We start from the raw sequence: 15,899 nt of genomic DNA, 5'->3' as shown, positions 1-15,899 counted from the left end.
AGGCAGCTAATGCCTTGATGTCAGACTTGCAGCATTTAGAACTATAAACGCTGGGTGCCTAATCCGTTCATTTTATAGTACTATGTGATGCCAGCACCTGCAAGCACACAGGCCCCAAGCAGAAAGGAAATACGCTGGAGCAAAGGGAGTAGCCTAAGTACTTGAAATAAACTTAAAATTTAAGATGAGGGTAGGACTGGACTGAGCACAGGGCTCCCAGTGGAGGAGCTAGAGAAAGGACCCAAGAAGCTGAAGACGTTTGCAGCCCCATAGGAGGAACAACAATATGAACCAACCAGTACCCCCAGAGCTCCCAGGGACTAAACCACCAACCAAAGAGTACACATGGAGGGACCCATGGCTCTAGCCCCATGTGTAGCAGAAGATGACCTTGTTGGACATCAATGAGAGGAGAGCCCTTGGTCCTGAGAAGGCTCAATGCCCCAGTGTCGGGGATGCCAGGACAGGGAAGCGGGAGTGGGTAGGATAGTGAGCAGGGGGAGAGGGGTTAATAAGTTTTTTAGGAAGAGAAACGTGGAAAGGGGATAACATTTGAAATGTAAATAAAGAAAATATCTAATATAAAAAAAGAGGAGACATCCAAGCATACAAACAATTTAAAAAAAAAAAAAGAGGGTTGGAATATAACTCAGTACCTCAAAGCATTTGCCAAGAGTTCAAACCCAGCAACACACACACACACACACACACACACACACACACACACACGCACCACACGCACACACAATTGAGGATGAAAGTCTATGGTAAACAAAAGTTATAGGCTGGGCAAGGAATTTTGGGAATAGGATCATGATTCAATGGCATGTGCCTACTTTCTAGGAGTAGAATGTTAGATGTAGGAAGGAAAGGGCTGCTCGGTTCCATACAGGACAGAAATTGAAAGATGTTAAGCGCCTTAGTGCTGATGTGGCTGGTAAGAGTGTTACTGTTTACTTATTAAAGAGCCATTCTATATCTTGCACTGCATATCACTGAAGACACAGAAAGTCCTCACAGGGGTAATGGCTATGGCAATTGATAAGATACTTGGAGGTCAGACTGACTTCAAATCAGAGCATTTGGGTTAGAGCAGGTTGAGCTCCTGCTATGGATTGTTCTAATGTTGTTTGTGTTAATTTGGTTCCGGAAATCACATGGGAACCCACATGTCTGTACATCACTACATGCTCCCTAATGTAAGCAGGCTTCCCCCAACCCACTGAAAGCATGAGTTTGACAAAAATGAGCAGCCTTCCCAAATGACAGAGAACTCCTAGCACACTGCTTCTGAACTCAACCTGAATACTGGCTTGCCCAGCCTCCATTCTGAATACAGCCCTGCAAATATTGAACTTGACAGTCTTCTTAGTCATGGAAGCTAATTCTTTATAAATAATCATAGATATTAAATAGATTTTTATTGATTCTTATTCTCAGGAGAACTCTAATATACAGAGTAAGTACTCAGAGAATATTGAATATTATCTTATTCTTAGGCCAGGTTAAAATGAAAGAACCCTATTGTCCTAGTGAGAATAATTGGGTATCAGAAAGATTAAGTGCCTAAGAACACACTGTTAATAAGTCACAGAATGAGGATTCCAACTAAGCCTGATTCCAAAGTACACGTTTCTTCCGCTACACACTGGTACCTAAGAGCTGACAGAGGCTAGAGAGAAGGTGTAATTCGAGCCTTTTCCTAGGTGCATGGAGAGGTGAGGCACATGACTCGAAACTGCAGGCACAATCAACACAAGCATGATCCACCTCCAGTGGCTTTGGAACCTTAGGTCCCAGCATCTGCCACTCTCCAGACATATCCCACAAAATTTTGATCTGAAATGTAAATCTTTTAAAGTGACTGGTTTTGGTGTTTTTGTTTTGTTTTTTGTTTTTTTAGGAATAAAAGTTAGAAATAAAAAATTACATAATCTCATGTGTATTACATGATAATTTTAGTCCCATAATAGTCCTACAAATAAAAAAAAAACTTCACCAGACATCTCTTTTTGGTGAAACTGAAACTGATTGTGATATTGACTGTTATCTCTACATTGCATAAGTGAGCATGTCCCATAGCACATATGAACCAAGCTCAGTCAGGAGCCTAGTATGTCTGCAGTACACCTGTTGATGCAAGGTCACAGCATAACTCAGAGCTACAAAACACCTAGGAAGTGACAAGTAACAAGCCATAGGTGACATTATCATGGTTTTTAAATAAAGTGGTTATAATCATTTTAAGGTGACATTGATTATGAGATTCACTATTAAACCAGCACTTGCACTGTCAAAAATATACATGACATACAATTTTTAGAAACTAAAATTATATAATCAGGCCGGGCATGGTGGTGCACGCCTGTAATCCCAGCACTTGGGAGGCAGAGGCAGGCAGATTTCTGAGTTAGAGGCCAGCCTGGTCTACAGAGTGAGTTCCAGGACAGCCAGGGATATACAGAGAAACCTTGTCTCGAAAAAACCAAATCCAAAAAAAAAAAACAAAAAACAAACAAACAAAAAAACAACAAAAAACTATATAATCATTTACACAAGTATTTATCACTTTTGATACCATAATTAAAGTTTTAGTCTAAGCCATTTTCATACTCAAGTAAAAATTAGTTTTCTGAATCACTCTTGGCCTTTGAATCTATGAATAGGTTTACAGAGTACATCTGCCTTCAGAGTGCCTTCACTTCTGGGACAGGTGCATAATTTCAAGATAAGGTAGAGTACTAAACTTGGTGAATGTCTACTGTAACTGCAATGCCTGGCATGTGAGACAAACAGCCAAGTATATATTACCTGTTACTTCCAAAACTGGATCAAAAAGTACTCTTTCTCAAAGAGTTTCAAATAATCAAAGTTAAAAGTCAACATTGTAGGGTGAAATTAATGCCAAAAAATATCAGCAGAAGTCAGAGGATACAAGAAATATGTACCTTTTATGTATTGCTTTGTATCTATATTAAGCTTTATTTCTGGATCTCATGGCCAAAATGAAGTTTGAAAAAAAATCAATTTTAAGACACTTCAATTTCAGATATATACAATTCTGTAAAACACAGAAAGAAGGAATCAAGAAAACAGTGTTTAAAATATTATATAAATAATTTGCCTTTATTTGAGATTTTATATCTTTTTTATTTGTGGAAAGTGATTCTGTTATTGCCATGCATACGTGTGTACATTAGAAATTCCATGAAATATTTAAATTCCATGAAGACTTACTGTTAAAAGCACTTTCTAAAAGAACTGTAGATACTACCATATGCAGAAAATCCAAAATGTTTATACATAAAGTGTCAAGTATGAAGAACTGTCAGGCATCTCTACTTAGCAGGTGGGTAAGAAGTAAGACCAATAGAAAGGCAGATGGCATGAAGGCTGAGAGCACGTGTTGGTGGGAATGGTGGCATAGATGCCAAAGACAGCTGTGATGTGCTTAGAGAGCAAAGGAAGTCAGGTTAGGAGGTGAAAACTCAAAGGCCCAGCTTGGTATTCTAGAGGGAAAATGAAAACTAGGAAAGTGAGTTTGGGAGGGAAGTCAAAGACACTAGCTAGTACTTGGCTACTTAATCAGGACAAGAAGCATAGCTGGAATCATTTTATTGTAACTGAGCTGTTACTGTGTGACAGTGCTTAGCTACAACCATGTTTGCTGGCCTACTATATTGTCTGTTTTTTTCCAATTAAACACTGAGAATAAAATATGAAAGTTCTATCCTGCTTCCTGTGGATATCACAAAGACCTATGATAAGAAACAGACTGAATAAGGGAGCAGGAGAGGTGGTTCAGTGCTTAAGTGCTGCTCTTCCAGAGGACCTCACCCCAGTCTTCAGCATCTTCAGATGTCTCCCAACTATCTGCAACTCCAGGCTAATCCAACACCATTTTCTGGCTTCCAATGAGAGAATGTGTACACAGCGCACAAACATATAAGCTAGAAAAACTCCCGTATACATAAAGTAATTTTTATTGTTGTTAAAGCAACAATCCCTTCCAAGAAGACTAACTGATGGCTTGTTAAATGTTGTCTATAAACAAATGCAGTAAAAAGTTATTTCAGAGACAAGGAAAAGTATATAAAAAAGCCACATGAAATAATACAATTTATCAACTCTATTCTAAGTGTGTGATGTATTGACTAAAATTGTATGTCTGGATGTATATCAATCTAAAGATACACTTGACATCACATCACTTAGCTTGATGACTGTAGTTCTTTAAAACCACATTTCTGATATGTCCAATTATTGAGATCAGATCAAAATTTCATTGAGATAATGTACATAATCTCTTGAATGTACTTAATAAGGGCTGGGAGACAGAGGCAAGACTACAGAATTCAGAAACTACCTAAGAGAAAAAAATAAATTTGTGGCAAGGTGACCTATTTCTGTATCTCTTTTGTTAATTTACTGAGAAGGAGGAGGAGGAGGAAGAGGAGCAGGAGGAGGAGATTGTTAGACCAATGAAGATCTGTTTTATTGCTGAGTTGATGATTTTTAGATGATAGTCTGCAAAAAAGAATTACCTGAGCATTTGCTAAAGGAGATCATAGAAGTTGCTCTTTCCCATTATTTAATTAAATTTAATTAACAGATATATGTGGGATCTAGGACTTGGCATATTTAATATATTTTCCATGTTATGTGTGTGTTATATTCCACAGAGAATCTATATAGATACTTAGTATTTATCAGCTCAGCATAAAGAAAAGCTATAGAAATGGCTGTTGGTTGGGAAGCAGAATATTCTAATTTTAAGAATCTCCTCATCCTGTTTTAATTTTGATTTATAAAATCATTGACTATGTAAAGTTGTTGATACATAATAAAATATTACAAACTTACTACTGGGTTCCATCTTAACACACCACTAACCCTGAACAAGTTTCCATTAAATGCAGAGCCCTGACAGCACTGCTTTACTAAGTCGTAAGTTCACTGGACTGTGTCTGATGTCACTCTGCAGAAGCGGTAGTCACAATGGTAACAAAAGGAGAGTGAAACCAGGAGAGACTGTTTCTGCTCCCCTTTTGTGGCAGCAAAACACCTGGGTATCACGGGCCCTGATGACATGTGGCCACAAGTCACCAATTTCATACTTCAGGGAACCCAGAGGCTAAGAAAAGGACTAACACAGTATACTAAATGAATTTACCTTATGCTAATAACATGGGTTAAAGATTTCATTAATTTTTCAAAACATTAAATAGTTTGTTTTCAGGGACTTCCATTTGTAACTGTAATATTTTATTATATACCAATAATTTTACATAGCCAATGATTTTATGAATCAAAATCAATGCCTAGTCTAATTAACTAAGTAATTTAATTATAGAATCTATAAATGATTGTGAAGGCCATTTTATTACAAAGAAAAAAGGTTGATTTATTAAAAATGATTAGAATGAAACTTTAGGCAGAATAAACAGAATTTTCAATAAATTCTTATATAGAGTCTAAGACTGTTAACTGTTAGAAGCCTGGCAAGTATAGAGGCTCACTAATAATGCTAAATAAATGTGCATACACAGGCTTGCATGAATAAATAATTAACAAATCACTAAGAGCCTCATTTGTATTTCAAGGGTATTATCCTCACCTTAATGAGCTCATCTTACAGTGACTATCTGGCTCAGCAAATTCTATTGCAAAAATCCTTGGCTCTGCTATTGGGATTGTTATCTCTGACCCTTAAACTCAACAGTTCTATAAACTCTTAAGAGAGTGAATAATTTTTAGGTGTCGTTGTGGTCCTGTACTTGATGCACTGAATTAAATTCAGAGGATACCTAATGACTTATTCTGTCAGTGACACTGATCCACAGTGGCTTTTTAATTCTGTGTGTGACTTTGATTTTTTTTTAATGTACAGTGACTACTACTAAATGCCAGGTGTAACAGAGTACAAAAGCAAATGTGAGTTCTCAGATGACAAATCTGAACTAAGTGTTAGGAATTTCTTTGCTCATAAGGACTTGCTCGGGGCTGGGTGCAGTGCAGTAGGAGAGGGTTTTAACACAGACATGGGTCTGGGTTTGGGCCCTAGCACTACCAAATATAATATTAGTTCTGCCTAATTATTATTTGTTGAAAAACAGTCTTGGTAAGACAAAGAATTCATTCAAACAACTGCATAGCCCACCTCAAGCCAGTTGCATTTTCTTTTTGGGACTGCAGATTTGCACAGGCATCTACCCTCACACCGGGCCTCCTCCGCCTCTAAGAGACTTCACAGGATACATCGCCCTCCACTCTACCGCCCAAACTGACCCATCTAAACCCTCTCTTTTCTTCACACTCTCACCTTTCACCGCTAATTTAAAAATAAGATTATTTCACTTCCCAAACATCTTTCAGATCTGCATTTTTCTGTCTGTCCCTTCTGTCAGTCTTTAAAAAAAAAATAGCAGCAATCCTGAAATAATCACATCTCTGCCTGCTTAAAATATGTCACCTTTCACTAGCAGTACAATAAAGCCCTAAGAAATGTATCGGGTCCCCAGGGATCAAACCCTCGCTAGTTCCCAGATCTGCCTCCCCAGCTCAGTCACATGCTTTCAGAGCAAACTCAAGACCTCCTCTGAACCCCTGCTGCCCTTCCTCTCACTTGTTCTTCCTGCCATTCCTATACAGAGCCTGATTTGCTTTCATCTTTCTCAGGACTCGTGCCCATCTTCTTTTTCTGAATAACATTCACTGAAAGAAGATGGTGTGTGACTACAGGAAACACTTCTCTATCAAACCTTCCCGGATAGCCAGGAGTGTGGGTTAGGGACCATCAGTTTTAAGGTATTTATTCATTCAGAAGGCAGCATCTCTCCCACCTTAATGCCAAGCACGGAGTACGGTGATGGGGAAACGGGAATGAATGAAAACGCCCTCCAAACATTGCTCTGAGTCATGACCTACAGGAAACACTGAGGAAATACTGCTTTGACTTGGCTTCTGCAGGGGGGTAGTTAATCTGATGATATTAAGAGAGTATCATTCAAGCTGAAAAGTCTAACAATGCTAAAGACTTCAAAAATCTCCAAACCATTTCTTTACCCTAGAACAGTGGTTCTCAACCTTTCTATTGCTGGAACTCTTCAATACAGTCTCTCATGGTGAACCCACATCATAAGATAATTTTTGTGGCTACTTCATAACTCTAAATTTTCAACTATTATGAATTGAATGGTGAAGAGCTGATATGTAGGCTATCTGATATGCAACCCATGTGTAAGGGTCATTTGATCCTTATAACACATAGGTTGAAAACCACTGTCCTAGAGCAAGGAATCATAAAGTAGACTACTTTCTAAAGAGTTCATAATAAACACCATAGGGAAAATTTGAAGGAATACTTGCTCTAGTAAAATTGTGTCTACAGTTGTTTCTCCTTACCCATTTTATCCCACCATTTTGAGGGAATGCTAAATATCATTCATATGCAATATACATACATCTGTAGAGTTAATCACAATGGAACCAATTTCAATAAGAAACAGTTATTATAATCATGTAATCCTAGAGTCCCGAAATGGTGTAGATACTAAACACAAAAGCAGTTTACATTTCAAATAGCCATTAATGTCAAAAGATAATTAATTAATGGGCTATACAGAAATTGACAATTTGACAAGCCTCATCTGAACTACTTCAGTATTCTTGTTAAAAGCCTAAGTTCTCTGACAACCAAGTTCATAAAATGACCATTTTTAATGCTGATTTTACAAAGAAAAACCTACATGCTGCATCCACTCCATTCTTAAGAGCTGAAGGGAAGCAGTTAAATAACGGCTCAGTTATTTCCCTCAGTGATGATCAACTATTTATGAAATCCCTCTGTTAGTATCTCTAAACAAGTGGACCTCTTTCCTAGTTTTCACCTCTTGAACTCCCTGCTTTGCAGAGCCTTTGCTATGAGGAAATGAACAAGGTGCATGGGGAAGAGAGGATCAAAAGAGCCCAAATTGCTGCTGACTCAGAGGTGTTTTTAAAGTCTCAACAAATAATATCTAACTGTATGCTAAATGGCTAACGCCCTTCCCTTATGGTTTGGCAATCCTATACTTATCTATAGTGCTACCACAGTGAAATTACAGGTTCCTATGAAAGGACATTAACAGTAATAACATACTTTATGGTGATATTTATTTATGCACCTCTTAAACAAGTTTTAACATTTAGGAATTATCACAGTAAGTCCAACTTCCATAAAGAAAACAAAAAGCCACGATTTCCCCAGTATATCAGTGTGCACTGAGTAGTATTTCATCTTATACCAAACAACATGTTGTAGAAGTTATTTTTAAGATAATAGCTTCCTCTGCTCTCAGGAGCAAGAGAGTGCCTACTAAAAGTATAGTTTAGTAATGTGCTGTAAAACCTTAAAAGAAATTTTAATTGTGATATCAACTAAAATAAATTTCACTATACAGATACTGATTATATACACACACATACGCTACATACACAAAATGACAACTTCATCATGTCGTGTATAAGAGGCGCTCTTAGAACTGTTCATTAAACTAAACAAAACTAACATGAACCTAACATAAATCCCAAATTGAAAATTCTGAGTTGTATAATATCCAAACATGATCAATGAAGTGAAAATAAACAGAAGGGAGTTCTGAGGGGCAGGTACAGAGCCAACAACTCGCAGTGCTTGTAAACTGTCCAGAGGCTCCTTCCATCATAGATGTGGCTTCCTCCAATTCCTATTGAAGAAAAGCCAAATAACAACATGGAAATCTGGAGCGGTAGCCACTGTATGGCATGGCATCCATCAACTAAAGGGACAGCAATCCTGGGTTTTCTAAACACCATATCCTCAGTATATCAAAAGTGGCCTTCAGATTTGGATAACATAAGCTTTGGCAAATATAAGATAATATCTACATGGATCAGAAACAGAATGGAAATATGTTGCTACCCAATTTGTTGGAACTGTTCATAGGCCGGACAGTAAAGAACACGCTTCACAAGCATGAAGACCTGAATTCAATCCCAAGCACCTACAGGAAAAGGTGGGCAAGGTGACACATGATTATAATCCCAGTGCTGGGAAGGCAGAGACAGTAGGACTCCTTGGGTTCACCGGCAAGCTTGCCTAACATAACTGGCGAAATTCAGGCCAATAAGAGACCTGTCTCAAAGGATATGATGGTTCTTCTGAGGATGATACCTTCTACTGCACTCTATGGGCATATAAACATGCATGTGCATGCACGCGCATGTGTGCACATACACACTAACAGGTTCACATCAGGCATGATCTTTTGCTTAAAGCTATATGAAAGTGTAAAGTTCAAACATGTCTCCAAATCAAAGGTTTTTAGGAATTAATTCCACTAATATGTCAATCAAATTCTGTCAATCATAAAATCACCACCTGTTTTAAAACAACTTATTTCATAAGTGTTATCATAACACCTTCAAGTTAATGCACCTATTTTCCATGAAAGTAAATAAATATTTGAAATTTTCATGGTAAAAATTATTTTCTGTGTTAGAACAATTCCAGTGTCTTTCAATTTTTTTTTTTATTTACTGAAAACTTACAAAAAATACTTAAATTGTTTTAAAACTTGTTTTGGTTTCTCAGTAACATAACCTAAATAATTAAACTGATACCTAACATAATTCAAACCAAGACTTTAATAGTAGACACATAGATTTCAGCTTTTTAAAGTCTTTTATGACCCTAAACTTGATGGGATAGTATTCAGAAAGTTAAATTCTAAGACACTGAAGGAGATCTGATATGAGTGTATGGCTTTCTTCTAAGTATCTAGTAAGTCCACGCTACAAGAGACTATCCCCTACATTAACTTGTCAAACATATGGCACGTATACAGGCTCATAGCCACAAATTTGTACCCAAAAGAAATAAACTCGCTGTCCTTTACAATGAGGACCACAGCACTGCGAAGAATGTGAGAACGAAGACGGTGGCAGAGGCGGCCAGGAGCAGCAGCAGCAGCAGACACGTCCTCAGTAAGCACAGGCTGCTTTCCTCAACAGCCTAGCCCGTTACACTCTGTGTCACACTGAAAGCCTCCGATTTGTATCACTTAAGTCACACAGAGATGCCCAAGGACTTGCCTACCTAGCAGTAGATCTGCAGCCTGAGTCCAGGCCATGGAAATCCATAGCCCACTGCCCTGGACACTAGGCGGCACTGCCTAGCCCATGGGGAAAAAGTTTTTACCCTTTGAAAAGTACAGTCCAGAAGGAAGTTTATAATCACTGACTGGTACTTAGCTAAATGTCAGTTCCTATAAATAGTAGGAACTAAACTCTTAAAAAACACACCTATTCTAAAAGCAACTGATTATGAAATCATTTGGAGAACAGAAATGAGTATGTTCTTAACAAATTTCACAGCAATTATAATACATTTCCTTTCCAAATCAGTCTAAGAACATTTATAAAGCACACTAAAATGTATTAGGTGGGTTATAAAAACGGGAAATTTTTGAAACACTTTGTAAGTGAGAAAAATTGAAGTTTCTTAATACTTGGTGGGGAAACACACACAAGAGATATTCATCCTCCTGAAAACTTGTCTTTTCAGACAGACTGGCATTTAGGTTCCTCAAGATAATCTCATAAAAGCCTAAAATTTCTGTCAGTTGACATTCTGACTTTGTAAGTAATAAGAAAATAGATCTAGGCCGATAAACTAAGTTTACAGAAGACGTAACAAAAGGCACCACAAATGCCCATCTAAAGAGTAAAGGAAGCGCTTCTTTCCCAGCCACCGGAGGGAGGAGCTCTCCTCAGCCCTGAGCTCTAGACGGCAGCAAAAGGAACATCAGGAAGATGTAAGGCTGAGCCTTGCCTCCTACCCACAGCAAGGGGCACATTTACAACACACTGGACACTTATGATACTTCAGTGTGCTGATGGGGCTGGGGTTGAGTCAACCAAGGCCCTAGGAGCCAGAGAGAGCGGTTCTCTTCATTCATTCACACTGCAGGAGCAGAGGAGATGCAGCTCCTCAGAGCACTTCAGATACAAAGTGCTGAATTCTTGCCTAGGTCTTGCAACTTAAATTCTAATTTTCAAATCCTATTAGATTGAGGTGTTTTTTTTTCTTTTGTTTAGTTTTGTTTTGTTTTGTTTTGTTTTTGGCACTGTAGGATAAAAGAACAATGTTCTAAGCGTCAATTGGAAATAGCTTCAGTGGCTAAAACCCTAGTTTCATATCCCCATGGTAACTGACTTTTTTAATGCATTGTTTATAGTATTTCTTTTTAAAGTTAGATATTTTAACTGACTTGCTTATTCTTAAAAAGAATAATGCAACTGTAGTGAGCATGTTAGACTTACTCAATTTACAACAGCAAAAAGTAAATACAATATAATTCCTTGACTTTTAAAAAATTCAGTCAACAAATGTATTCTGAGCACCTATTACATACAGGCACAGCACCTGCAGACAACTTTCCTGGGAGAAAACAATAGACCAATCTTAGGAATGTTTTATTAAGTGCATTTATGAAGTGAAACTTTTTCAGAAAATTTAAAAAAAATCTATTGCTCTGTAGCATATTGGGCTGTTGCAAGTCTGATCCACAGTTGCAAGTTTATTTTGTTCTCTCTTCAATCAGCTTCATTTTATTCTACAAAAATGCATATTTCCTTTAAAGCACTGAATGACTGCACACCTTTAAAAACAAAGCAAACACAACAAAAATCTCTTCCTGTTTTCCCAAAGTCTGCCCATATTCGTTCCCTTCTCTGGCACAGGCACACGTGTCCCTGTAAAGATCCGCCGGGCACCCTCTCACCTGAAGAAGAGTTTGGAGATAAAGCCGGCTTTCTCCAGAGGCGACCTCTGCATGATGTCTCCGTGGTGCACTAAGGTCTGCGTCCGGCCAGGTTCAGGTTGGACTCGACCTCTGGATATCCCGGTCAATGCTTTGGGCTCTTCCCTTTTACTCAGACCTGAGGTGATGTCATTTGCTTCCAATTCCCCCCACCCACTCGGGTCCCACACACCTCCCCGGCCTCAGCCTTCTTCCCCACGCCTCCGCAGCCCAGGTTAAAGCCTGCGCTGCCTGGCCCAGCCTCGCGGTCGCCGCTCTCCACGCCCCGCGCCCGCCCCGCGCTCCTTGAGCTCCTTCCTCCAGCGCGCACCGCGGGCGGGCGCCTCCTTTTCCCTGGCCCTGAGTCTTAGCGCCCGCCCTCCAGCGCCCCCCGCGTGCCTACCTTCAGGCTGCGGCTGCAGCAGTGCCTCAGACACCGGGCCCGGGTAAACCGTGGCCAATCTGCGGGACCTAGAACCCTTCTTACGTGGGAGTAAAGACAACTCACTCATCCCCTTGGCTTCCTGGAACCTTTCTCTTCCTTCTCCCTCTCCCTCTTCCTCTCCCCCTTCCTCTCCTCCCTTTTCTCCTTTATCTCTTTCTCCCTCCTCTCCTTTATCTCTTTCTCCCTCCTCTCCTTCTCTTTGTCCTCCACCTTCAATTCTTTCTCCTTGATCTCTTCCTCCTCCTTCTCTTCCTCCCTCTTCTCTTCCCACTCCACCCCTGACTTCATCTCTTTCTTCTCCTTCATCTCTTGCTCTTCCTCCTCCGTCTTCATCTCTTTCTCCTTCATTTCGCTCTCCTTTTTTTTCTTCTTCCTCTTTTCTTCCCCCTCCTTCTCCATCTTCACTCCTCTCTCCTCCTTTTCCTTCTCTTTCACTCCCTCTTTCTCCTGTCTCCTTAGCATCTGGCTGAGTGACAGCTAACTTTTCAGGATCCATTTTGAAAGGAGGTGAAAATGTGGCTCTTTTGTATCAAGAACAGTCAGAAAGCTGCAAAGTTCCACGGTCCTCTGAGGAGTCCACCTCAGCAAGCCCTTCAAGAGCCAACAAAACCTAAGCTCTGTTGACTGAAGGCTCTAGGGTAGCCATAGTGGCGCACATACCTATGAGGTACATATGTGTCACACACATATGTCACAATCCCCTGATATGTCATAATTACAGCAAAGTCCTACCAAGGAAAGGGAAGGTACTACTTTCCCTTATGAGGTACATGTGTGTCATACACATATGTCACAATGCCCTGGGATGTCATAATTACAGCCAAAGTCCTCAAGGATAAAGGGAGCTACTCCCTTACCACGTATCACTGAGGAGCTGCTTGGTGTGTGGTGTGGTGTGGTACTTCATGTTCAGAAGGCTGCTATGTGTGTGCTAGAGAAAGGCAAGCGGACAGTCTAAACTCAATGGCCCTCCTCTCCTTTCTCTAGTCTTGTTAAGCAAAATGCCTTCACTAAGACACTAAAAGGGATGCTGAGTCACTGAAGCAAGTGTCTTATTTACCTCAAGTTCACTGAGAGAAAAGCCTGAGTTAGAAGTTCCACAGGCTGTGTGCTTTTGGTGTGAGAAATGTGTGTCCACTACAAAACCCTGCTAAGTTGTAAAGAGTCAACACTTAAATAACTAGACCCTGTTGTGCAAAAGCAAGTTTAAATAGAGTTGGATTTTTTTTTCCTTTTATTGAAAATTGAATGTTCTTTTTATCCAGGTAGTGGTGGCACACATCTTTAATCCCAGAACTCAGCACTCAGGAATCATAGGCAAGCAGATCTCTGAGTTCAAGGCCAATCTGATCTACAGAGCAAATTCCAGGACAGCCATGGCAACATAGAGAAACTCTGTGTGGAAAAACCAAAAATCAAACAAACACAAAAACAAAAGAGAACTTTTTTTTCATGCAATATATTCTGATTACTGTTTTCATTCCCTCTATCCCTCCCAGGTCCTTCCCATCTTCAGTGTCATCTGGATCATTCTGTGTTCACTTTCTGTCTGTTTCCTTCCTGTCTATCATTAGGAAACAAACAGGCTTCTAAAGGATAATAAAATAAAATAAGGTTAAACGAAAACACATTAGACTTGGACAAAACAAACAGAAAGGGGCCCAAAAGTGGGCATAAGAAACAGAGAGCAACTTGTTCGAACACTTAGAAATCCCACAAACTGGGATTTGGAAGCTAAACTGGAAGCTATACATACATACAGAGGATCTGGTGCAAACCCATAACAGCCCCATGCAAGCTTCCTCAGTGTCTGTGAGTTCACACGAGCCTTGACCATGTTGATTTAGAGGGCCTTGTTTTCATGCTTTTCTCCATCTCTGGTTTATACTCTTTCTGCCTCTTCTGCAGGGTTCCCTGATCCCTGAAGGGAGAGATTTGATGGAGATATCCCATTCAGGGCTGACTGTGTCGAGGTTAGAGTTTTGAGGCCTGATTCTTGCCTCACCATATAAAAGCAAGAGTGTTTACTTGTGAATTATCTGATTTTTTACTTGTAGATATTCAACTAAGTCACAAAGTATTTCATAATACTTCTAAGACAAGAAAATAAATTTAAATTTTAATGAATCTTGTGGTCAAGAGACTTTATAGCTCTACTTCCTGTATCTACATAGATTTTTCCTTAATTTGATTCATTTTTAGTAGCCAAATTTGATTTAAAAAGCAAAAAGCAAAAAGATAAAGTTGTTACAGACAGGTATGATGGGAAAGGTTATATGTCTTCTAACTTAACATTTCCAGTACTCTCCTTGTATTTTCTCTCTCCAGGATAACAAGATTGAAACTGTTCTCACTATTGACTTTTCCCACCCCTGTGACTGAACTTGATTTATCCTTTCCCCACCCTCACCTGTTGTTTATAAATGCTAGTGTGACCCATCACATATGATACACAGATTCTGGAACTATTTTGTTATCAGTTCTTCCTTGTCTTCACCATCACGTGACACTAAATGAAGAATTAAGTTTCAGAGACCATCAAAGCCGGCCAGGCTGCATGACTCCAGGAGATCTCAAGCTGCCTCCTCTTGAAAAGACAAGTGAAAAGGTAATGAAATGACTCTTTGCAGTTTCCAGGGACCATTCATTCAACAACCATGTTCATTTAAACTATTGCACCTATTACAATATCTTCAGGTAAAGACGCATTGGTGTAAATGTTCATCTTAGTAGATTCAAACTCAGATGTGATCCCGAGCCTTCAGTCCCATCCGTGTGAAGCATTACTTGTAATCAAATCTCCCATCAGGTACTCCTGTTCTGTCACCACCCCTTTCTCCTCACATTAGTTTCATGACGTCAAAACATATACAGCTGTTCAATAAGATGGGAAAGCAGAAACCTACAGACAAAGAAGCCACAGGGTAGTATGTCTTTGATAAATGTTATGTAAGCTGTATAATCCATTCTAAGGGTATATACGAGCACACCCTAGATTTTTATCATAAAACCTCACAGTCCAAACTTGTTTGGACAGAAGATTTCAGCAAAGTAGACAAATCCAAGTGAAATAAGAGATGATATACAGAATTTAAATCTAGATACATGTCTGATACAAATGTGAAAATACATCAGGAAATATGTTCAGACATAGGTAAGATTGTGACAGAAGCTCTAAATGAGAATCTCAAAGGAAATTAACAGATCAGAATGAACATAAAAGGTGATACTAAGATATGCTAATTTTCCTCAGATACTCAAATACCAGTCATATTATCATATAACATTACAATAGCTTACATTCATTAGAGATCATAAGAGTGTACTTCTACAACATCTCATTTTGATCTATCATGTTCAACTTAATTTGAGTTTATCTGAATCTTTCCTGAGGGAGTTTTATCATAAATGGGTAGCAATCATGGCTATACTGAAATCTAGACAAGTAAAAGGATGAAAAAGTTCCTCCAGAGGAAGACAAACTCCCCAGAGAGAGAAAGTAGACGTCATTAGCTTCACGTGCACAGGATGGCTGTGCTCAAGACCTTACTAAAGGTAGGAGTTAGAGGCAATCACAGCTCTCCCACACCTTGCCTCGGGGATCCCTCAATGCAAATGTATATCACAGTTTT

The 15,899-nt window shown here is 39.2% G+C and overlaps 1 protein-coding gene across 1 annotated transcript in view; it reads right to left on the bottom strand.

The window, feature by feature from the left end:
* The window catches only part of Cftr (CF transmembrane conductance regulator), a 170,083-nt gene extending 158,104 nt beyond the window's left edge, over positions 1-11,979 (bottom strand). The window contains exon 1 of the mRNA XM_052173280.1: positions 11,805-11,979. Within this exon, the coding sequence (XP_052029240.1) occupies positions 11,805-11,857 (53 nt within the window). The 5' untranslated portion in view covers positions 11,858-11,979. The remainder of the gene's footprint in view (positions 1-11,804) is intronic.
* Between the last annotated feature and the right edge of the window lie 3,920 nt (positions 11,980-15,899).

This window comes from Apodemus sylvaticus, chromosome 2, assembly GCF_947179515.1.
Source record: "Apodemus sylvaticus chromosome 2, mApoSyl1.1, whole genome shotgun sequence".
In the NCBI taxonomy this organism is placed as follows: domain Eukaryota; kingdom Metazoa; phylum Chordata; class Mammalia; order Rodentia; family Muridae; genus Apodemus; species Apodemus sylvaticus.
This window is presented reverse-complemented; position numbering and strand designations above follow the sequence as displayed.